Source organism: Pecten maximus, chromosome 17 (assembly GCF_902652985.1).
Source record: "Pecten maximus chromosome 17, xPecMax1.1, whole genome shotgun sequence".
In the NCBI taxonomy this organism is placed as follows: domain Eukaryota; kingdom Metazoa; phylum Mollusca; class Bivalvia; order Pectinida; family Pectinidae; genus Pecten; species Pecten maximus.
In genome coordinates, this window is record NC_047031.1 from 19,376,783 (window position 1) to 19,387,021 (window position 10,239).

The 10,239-nt window shown below is 35.8% G+C and overlaps 1 protein-coding gene across 1 annotated transcript; it reads right to left on the bottom strand.

Moving 5' to 3' along the window:
- Nucleotides 1-514: 514 nt before the first annotated feature.
- LOC117315529 lies at nucleotides 515-4,555 on the bottom strand. Its single transcript, XM_033869758.1, has 2 exons — nucleotides 4,446-4,555; nucleotides 515-2,159 (listed from the first exon to the last, which is right to left on the bottom strand). Exon 2 carries the CDS (start codon nucleotides 2,109-2,111, stop codon nucleotides 879-881), a length of 1,233 nt encoding a protein of 410 aa, XP_033725649.1. The 5' UTR covers nucleotides 2,112-2,159; nucleotides 4,446-4,555; the 3' UTR covers nucleotides 515-878.
- Between the last annotated feature and the right edge of the window lie 5,684 nt (nucleotides 4,556-10,239).

Genomic DNA, 10,239 nt, shown 5'->3' on the forward strand with positions numbered 1-10,239 from the left:
GACAAGTGACAAGGTGACAAGGTGACAAGTGACAAGGTGACAAGTGACAAGGTGATAAGTGACAAGGCGACAAGTGACAAGGTGACAAGGTGACAAGGTGACAAGTGGCAAGGTGACAATTTACTAGTCGTCAAGGTGACAAGAGTGATAAATTAAGTATCATGTTAATATACATGTAACAGGTTTCGTAATCTATCGTAAAAAATAAAGTTGACATTTTCATAGATGGTTGCCTACGACACACACGATATCAGTCAGGCTTTAATACAGGAGCGTAAAGTGTATGGGCTGGATATCGGTTTAACAGGTCCCTTCAGCAATTATGTAAAGGCAAGCACATTCGGGGCTTAAATCAGTCAAGACATTAGCATAGTTGTATTAAGAATGCGTATCTAAGATTGCGTCTCGAGATAAGTACAAATCGCCTTCCAGGCAGGAAAATACATTTCATTATTCCTTGCATAGAGAAACTAATATAAAATTCATATTTACAAAATAAAGTGCAACACCGATAAACTCTGACGAGAATTGAAAATCATTTATACAATGTATTTATATGATCAAAAAGATACATGGGATTCATAGTAACCTTTCAGAACAGAGTTAGATTCAGAATTCAGCATTCGGAACACCTCGCTCAGATTACAGTGCCTTTCACCAAATTGCTGTAATTCTCCGCCGGAAATGGCTGCATAACATTTTTTTTTTAACTTACAGTACGGTATACATTATCTATCACCTTGATATAAAAATGATATGGGATGGCGTCAGTTCCGGTGCGTTCGGAACAAACTCCGATAAACCAGTGCCGTTAATTCGTCAACGTCAATGACAAATGCTGTAACTGTCTTCACCTCCGTTGAAAGTTTACGCCTAAGTCAGTATTTTATTATGTGCATTTGTCTATCCTTGCACGAAACCCAGATATTTCCGTCTTTATCTACACCTAGCCCCCACGGGGCGTGAATCCCGTGGGTGAGATCCAGAAGACAGCGCAGCCCCTGGCCGTCTACAGTCAGAATATACACTTTATTAGCATCCTTTGACGACACAATCAGTGACCCGTGACGGTCAGAGGTCAAACGTGAGGGGTTAAACACCTCTTCTTCCTCCGTGTCAAGGTCATCTTGGTGATTTGACCACGTGTACAAATGTTTACCCTTTTCAGTGATACACACGACTTTCGTGTTCCCGTCGCGAATGAATATTTTTCCATTCTTGATACAGTGGACATTGTAGGGATCCAGAAACAATGGCGTCTTTCTGTCCTCGCGTGTTTCAACTTCGCGCATGATTTGGCCATTTTTGCCAATGATTACTAATTTGCTGTGACCCTTTGTTCCAGCTAATGGACGAATACAAACGAGAAGTCTGCCATCTTCCGTCGCGTCAATTCCGTAGGGCTGGTATCCCAAGAAATTTCCAGCTGCTGTTTGCTCGCCATACGGTGTCAACGCATGCACAAGAGAACTGCGATCCACCGTTATAAAGATCTTATGTTTTCTGTTTAAGGCGAAGTCCCAAATACAATTATCATAAACTGGTGACCGGTTGAGTCGTTTTCCTGTTTGATCAATCAGTGTTAAAAATGAATCCCCGACTGTGTTTATCCAAGCCTTACCGTCTTGTATCGGTACTATTTTCGACACTTCTCCTAATTTTCGTGAAGTGGTGAAACTTGTAACTATTTCCGGCGACCCGTAATAAGGTATATCCCTACTTACTACTCTCTTGTATTGGGGTTCCACATGGTTGAACTCCTCTTCCGGTTTAGGGCTTTTAGATCCACTACCAAATAAATAATCAAAACGGAACTTGTCCAATGTTACATTCCCGTTGTCAAGGATATCACCGGTGGGTTCTACGTCATCGTAATGGTGGTGCCGCCTTCTCCGTTTGTCTTCGCCGAATACAGTTACGTAATGAAGATCATCCAAAGCAGAATCACCAAAACTTGTCACTTTGGTAAGAGTGCCGTCAGCGTTCCGTATGGTACTATGACCTGTACGTCCATGCCGTTCTTTTTCTCTCACACTCGTTTCCGGTTCCGGTATCCTTCTAGATTTATCGTTACTAATCTGTGTTGGGATATCGAGGTGATTTTTATCCATGTCTTCGGTGATGCCAGAAAATCAGCAAATTGATTTATTTTCCAAGATCTGTAAATGACAAATATTTAATTAACAATACTGGATTAAAATATATCTATATATAAATATATTCCTGTGTGGATACTATATTTATATAGTAGTACGTAGTACGTAGTTCTTGATATTACTATCGTTTTAACAAAATTATTGTGTTTCTATTTCATATTTGTAGTGATATACATTTTATTGTCAAATCGTTTTAACCTGGATCAGTCATTTATTTATTTATTTATCTATTTTATTTATTTATTTTATTTATTTATTTATTTATTTATTTATTTATTTATTTCCATTTTTACAGACCCGGGGGTCCACTTACAGAATGGATAACAAATACAACATAAGTATAAAATTCACAGTCAGTTATGCATGTAACACAGACTTATATCTACAAAAAAATCGAACTAGTGGAAAATAGTTTTCTTTAGTCGTACTTTGAACTTAGCGATGGACGTCATGTTTATGGTTTGGTAAGGTTCAAACGTATCTGTTACAACCCCGTGACCCCCTTTCAGCCTGGAGAGGGTTCACTTTTGATATCGCTTACATTTTGTTTAATTTTCAATTGAGAATAATTCAAGTAGGATTGGGGTTATAGACAAGAAATGGCCGAAATTTTTTTTTTATAAAAGGTTAGTTGGGAGAAAATTGGTCAGATAAGCTTAATGCTTACCGATCACCAGATCTCGAGATACACGGGTCTTAATGTGCTTTATATAAGATGTGAATGCCAAGGACTTTTGAGAAGGGTTAAGTTACTAATGTGGATAAAGAGAAATTACACGTTTGCATTTTATTCTTTGATTTTATGTTTGAACTGATAGAAAGCACTACGGAACTACATTTTCATAATATGCCCAAGTTTACCGTTTGCTGGTATGAATATTTTGATCTTAACCCCAGCGACTGGCGTTTGGAGCTAGAAGGGTCAAATTGACTTTTCACCAAACTTCTTCAAAGCCAGATTTACAAGAATGAAATAAATACTCCTCACACCCTAATCTGTATACAAGATAAAAGATAGTAATTTTATCATTCTAAACTCTTTTTTGTCCCAGCCAAGTAATAAATGTTTGTGCGCAGTTTGTCAACGTCAGGTAAAACAAATATGTTGGTATATTAGACCTCCGTCAAAGACCTCCAGTTTTTGTTTGTCTGCTCATGCTGTTTGTGTGTTTTATTATTATTGTTATTAATATTTTTTATTTTGATACTGTGAATTACGTCTCTAGGTATGTGCTCCCGAAATGGGCTGAACCGTTTAATAGAAAATGAACTTTTTATAGAAGATACACATAGAAGATAGACTCAAGCTGGTTTGATAACTCTAAGTTGAAATACGACATACCTTTATTGTGTTTCAAGACCAAAACACATAAAATATATACCGTTCTTAACCTTTTTGACGTATAATGATTTAACTGAAGTGTATTGTTTGAATTTCCATTACAGATGAAATTGAAAATGTTTTTATTTTCATTTCACGTGTCGTGCGGCGAGGGAAAAGGGAACAATGCGCGGTGATTTTAATAAATGAATGAATCAATTAAATACCTTTGTAACTTATCAATGTATTATTTATATACATATTTTATTTTTTAAACAATTTTGAAAAGAATCAAATCGATTTTTTATTAGAAGAGCGATGTTTTCTCATTACTTTTCTCTGTCTTTCGGTACGTAAGGATTAATTCACAAGACGTCAAACTAATTATGGCATCACAGTACAGATGTAGTTATGTATCACATTAGCAAAATGATATAAACATCGGAGTTTAATAAAACATAATACGCCGATAAATGTTTTCCTTTCATTGTCATATTTTCTGATAGGCGGCGTTGTAGTCGAGTAGTGCACGTGCTTGTGCTATGTGAATGTCTGGTCATTTAGCGACAGTCGCTCCGACAGTGCGCATGATATTTATTTTGATTGAATATATATAAATCTAGTTAATACTTATCAAGGTGATTGATTGGAAATGTCCAATCAATTCATAAAATTTGTACAGAATGAGATTTGATGGGATATCAGACACGTGAGCTGTGTGACTTGATGACATTGTACCAATCTGTCGGCGATTATTCAAGTTTTGAGTCTTTTCTTGTCAGAAGGTATGGTATTGGAGGGAATGTACACTGGTTTCCAAAACATAATTTATATACCGGTTGTTTTGGATTTTATAACAGAGGGTTAATATATCATACACTGTAATTTACTTCACCACACGCGACCCTAGCTGTTGATAGGACGTTAAATAATACATACTATATAAAAACAAACATTTAGTACTGTACCTTTTATGACATTACTTCCGGTAGATCTCGTATATCCCGTTTTTCCCGCGTGGATTCCGATCTCATGGAAGTTCGATCTCTGTGTTATTTCTCGTGCGAAGTTAGATCTCTGTGTTATTTCTCGTGCGAAGTTCGATTTCCGTGGTATTCCTTGTGTGAAGTTCAATATCCGTGGTATTTCTCGTGTGAAGTTAAATCTCCGTGTTTTTTGCTCGTGTGAAGTTCAATATAGTGGTAAAACTCGTGTTAATTTCGATCTGGTTTATTTGGCCACATTTGACATGGCTGTGTACATGTAATTAAATGTGTACCCCTGTCGGTCGAGCATGGTCTACATTAACTGTTTAGTACCTGTGGTAGGTAGCGCTCCAATCAGATAGTCACTAACTCCAGTCAATCATATCAGATAGCTATTGTATTGGTCACAAAACAGCTGTACAAATAGTCGAATACTCTGGCAAACAACATTGGTATTTAATCATTTTAAATTATTGAAGTGTAGACACATTGACACAGTCTGTCATTTATTCCCTCGCTTGGTTATATTTACAGTGTAAACTATCAACTATCATTCGTAAGTATCCGTCTTATAATACCCAGCTAAAATTATGCACCACTCATTCTGACGTCATAATTAACACAATGCAGACTATTCGGGTGTAAATCGGCTTCCTTCGTCTGATTCCGGTAACCTTCGTCAAGATCGGTGAAGTTACGGAATCATACGAGTCGTGACGAGTGCATGAGCTATGACTGTTCCTGGCATTCCAACTCCGAAAAAACCTATATTTTATAAAGTGAAATGAACTTGATATTTTTTCAAGTACTTGATTAAAGAAAGACTCCAATACGTTGTAATAACCTCTGCCAAATCCATTGTTCAAGTTAATTTTGACAATAAAATATGTTTAAAGTAAAGAACATGTGATAATATATTGTTATACGTGGTGCACTCCTTGTGAAAAAAAAATCCGGATTTCGTGTCTTCTTGATAATTATATAAATGTACATATCATTACCTTTAAGTGACATTGTCTTTCCCCGAGGAGCAGCTCAGATGCGAAAACATTATTCAAAATGTAAACTAATATTTTGTGGTAACAACAGTTTGTATATAATATTCAAATGCATACCACCAATTAAAAAAAAAAAAGAAAAAAAAAGGAAAGACAAACTTAACTATTTATTATATAGGTCGAGCTAACACTTGTATTCATATACTGTATCACGAACCAGGACGTCAGTAACTTCTATGAGCTGAAGTATATTTGCCTCCTTTGTCTTCTGCATTTATTGTACAATTACTAGTTTTACAAATAAGCATACTCCTGTTAGTAAAGAGACAGTTTTTATCACACCTGATTATCATTAAAGCTTTTATAGTTGTTTTATTTTTAATCATTAAAGTTTACAATATAAGTAAATTAAAGCCTCGTCTTATTATAAGAAAATGACACGTTTCTCGCCTTATTTTTATCTCCCACGAATATATATTATATATTGATACATAAAATATATAAATAGACGGAACATGAGTTGGAAATTGGAGCCGAATCCCTGTGAGTTATAACATGGGGAGATATCAAGTAGACCGTCTCCTTATCATAAACTCGACTAGAATATGTATAACATGTTGATATTTGTTCGTCGCAAAACAAAACACATAATCTTCATGCCGAATTTTCGAGATTTGATATTTCAGTAATGTTTTCAGATAGGATCCGTCCGGGGCCGGCTGACGTCTGATTTAACTGATTGACATTTAAACAAAGACATTATATGTCTAGTTAAATGATCTGGAGTAAACGGATATTGCTACATCTTATCAATATAAAGATATAGTCTTCTGGATCGTGTATATAGACCCCCTACATGTCCTGTCAACGTCACAATATCGATTGTAATCTTGGTAGCTATGTTAATATACCGCGGAGGTTATCGTAACAGGGGAGACAAATCCAAATTCATATGCATACTGTCATTCAGTAAGAATTAGAAACGCTAGTTAAATCACTCCGAACGAAGTCGGGTAACTGATTGTTATAAAAACAAAAACAAACCAATAATAATAATAATGAAAATAAAATGAAATAGAAATGAATAAATAGATAAAAATATGATAAAAAATATTTTTTTCAAAATTTTTTATCTGTTACTATTCTCAAAAAGTTTTCAAACTACTTTGGCGATCATGATCCGATCGGACTCCGCATACTCAGTATGGTTTCTGCTTATACACCCAGTTTCAAATTATTAGGACCAAACATTCAAGATGACCATCGCTGCATCTGCTTGGTTGAACTCATATGAGTAATAACCTTTGTTCTATGTGACGGAACTTGACAAAATAGCCGTTAAATATACGCTTTTTATTGGTCGAAATTTAAAAATCATCCGATTTCGATGAAATTTGGTATGTATGTCAAGTAATACGATGATATTTTGAAAACAACTGCGGTGTTCATTTTGTGTTTGAACGAAATGGTATGGAAGTGTATATTCATTTTCACATTTCAACAATATGGTCGCCATTTGCTTGTCTCTGATTGGTCTAAATGATACCCGGTAATAACTTAATGGAACGTAATGGACAGGATGATAACGTGACATCCGTCGTGTTCGTATAAAGAGTTGACTATGGCTGCCAAGCTCCAGATTCTGATTCGTCAAAATTTAGAATTTGTCCGATTTTGATGAAATTGGAACGTAAGTCTGTCAAACGCTGTACATATAATTTGTGCGACTTCTAAGCAAGTGACACAAGTAGCTTTCTATATTAATTTTTTTTTCGATTTGTGTTTTCTTTAGAAGTTTTTCTTAAGATGCATGACCGCATTGACGCATGGAGGCATGGACAAAAAATCTAATGTTATAAAACCCGTCTGGGAAATGGAATATCATAATAAAATCACGCTATTTTGTTTATTATATCTTGGTCATGATGTATACTTTTAGTCTGCTATCAACTCTTTTATTAAGCAAATTAAATACGGTGACGTAATTACAAATCACTATTATCAGAGCGTTACCTCAAAGTTGTTTACACAGAGAATGGTATATCATGTGATAAGAAGATTTTATTTTTAAAGATAATGATATTAAATTCGTATATGTATTATAGCTAACAATCTTAATTAACTAATTTACAGTTATAATAAAATCCACATATAATACAGAATATAATTTCACCAATATTACAACAACAACAACAACAACAACAACAACAACATTAGCTCAACAAAACGAACCTAAGTGTTAACCTTTTAAACAAATTATCTCCAATAAGATAGTTTTGTTGATGCAGATATCCACCACAGCAGGAAACATAGTTTCACAGTTTATCATTTGCATTATATAGTTGTCGAACATCTTCGACATTCTGAAGAAATCTGTTAGTTGAAGGCCCGTACCGAGTATCTACTAACATGCTGAACGTAAGCTATGTTTCCGCATCCTTTTGAAAAGGTCATAGCCAGGCCCCAGGAACATGAATATTTCAACATTTCAATATAGCTCTGACACTTTGTCTATATCTTGTACCTCTTGAAACAAACACAACTGAGTTGATAACCAAATTGACCAATTCCATGAAATACATCAATCCTATACAAAAATCAATTGCTACGAATGCAATTTTTGTCTTCGAAATATCCAAAGTTAACTTGCTGAGGATTTTCCCGGGGATGAAGAAACAAACTGATGTCAACGCTATTAATAACATAGTGACTGTTATCCTGGATTGGTATGTAGAAAGTCTACGATGATGACTGGGGATTTGTGTCGGTGGAGGACGAACTGGTGGATCCTTCCTGACCAAGCAGGAGGACATGTTTTCCGTTGTATCCAATGCAGATGTTTTGATCATAATCCTGGTACCGTCAGAGCTGCGGCTAGAGCATGCTTCTTGAACAGTTCTTATTGATTGCCCTTGGTTATGTATGCATGTTCCTTTGTTTGCATTTCCATGGTAACAATGACAGTTATCAGCGGGTCTGGTTCTATTCACACTTGAAGCATGCTCAGTAGAGGTTGTTTGCGATAAATTATCCACCTTTCGGTTGGCATAAACCTTTTTCCATAAAATCACTACAATTGCAGCGCCAAAAGTACATACAATGATAATAGGCAGGAATTCGAAGGCCATAACGCACAACGCGTTTGCCGTACCAGATATGGCATGGTTTATGATGATAACTTCGGCCCCAGATATAGATGTGTCGTTAGCGTTTACAGAACCTGACAGGTATAACATTTTCGGTATCCCAAGTAGAACAATGAATCCAAAACTGCTTGTTATCATAATGACGAGGCGTCCTTTTGTCCAAATTTGTTTTAGCTTTGTTGGATAACGGACAGCAATAAATCGTTCAATGGACATGATTGCCAGTAAAGTTTTGGAAAAGTAAAGTGGTATAGGATATACAAACCAATATAGTTCTGGCATCATGACTGGGTAGAGTCTGTGTACAGTCTGGCTGCCAAAATACATAACAGCACGTGTACACGATCCGAAAATCGCAAATATTGCATGACTCAAATCTGATGTTGTCAAGACGAAGAATGTTGTCGTGTTGGTATCCCACTTACCAACTATTCTCATGGCGTACATTAAAACGCTGTTTACTACAACACTCAATAATGCCGTCGGAGGTACCACGCCAAAATACAGTACTTTCCAAAAAAGAAGAAATCCAGACGCCATACTGATAAATATAGAAGTTATCGTGGTCGAGAAGATTGTCAGACTTTGTCTACAGCTCCTTATTCCAAATCAAAAGGTTTATATATAACGTTAGACCCAACAACACGTACGTCAGCATATGCCGATCCGGTGAATCATTGTCGATTTTGAGACCTTGAAACTTGATAACAAAACTGAAAAAGACAGATGGAACCAGGACTAATATTTGATTTAATTTGAATTTACACGAATGATCCATCTAATATGTATTTAATGAAGGTTTTTATTATTTGCGAACCTATGATATTGCTGCTTGTATTGCGAATAGTATCATTTCCGAATGACGACATCTCAATTTTCCTCCTGGATTATTAAAACCTAGCTGTTAGTCGTACAGTGAATGTGATATGACCATTATATCATGTTTCTAGTCAACAGTTCAATACCTGATGAAGCAGCATACCATTTACATATAACGATTATTTTCTCTATATTTTGGAGAGGAACATTATTCCACAAAGCAACTGTAATCGTATTGAAATGAAGGAGGTGTTTCCCTGAATACCACAGAAGACTGTTGTTCAAGCTTCATCTAAAACACTCTCATTCCAGCTGATTAAGGTCATGGTTATATAAGAGAATAACATTTTTTTACACCTGGAACTTGATATATAATGATAATAAAATATTTTTGGTTATGTAGCGGTGATATCCTTAAAGAAGCGTGTCTTCTGAACGGGAGGAAGTCGAATGTCGTTGCTATGCAAGGAAAGTCACGCAAGGCTTTCCTCAATTATTTTATTTCTTAAGCAAGTGAATTCATCGTATACCCTATTAGTAAATTACTTTGTCGTGGATTTTATAGTCACGTGTCAATAAAGAACTGCAGTGAATTACAAAGGTGATAATACCGGTGAAAATAGCGATTCATACTCAAAACTTATCCATCAATGGCAAAGTATTAACAAAAGAAAACGATAAATAGAATCTCACATCTCTCGCCTGTTCCGTCAACCCAAGTGTAAGGGTTTGGCTGGTCAGCAAGAGGCTTGCCGAGGCTCTAAGCTTTGCTACAAATAGCAATTGTTTTGAGTCAAATTGATTTGTGTGCAA

What these genes read in the sequence shown, in the direction of transcription:
- LOC117315529 (XM_033869758.1), bottom strand. Translation starts at nt 2,111, where the DNA reads ATGGATAAAAATCACCTCGATATCCCAACACAGATTAGTAACGATAAA.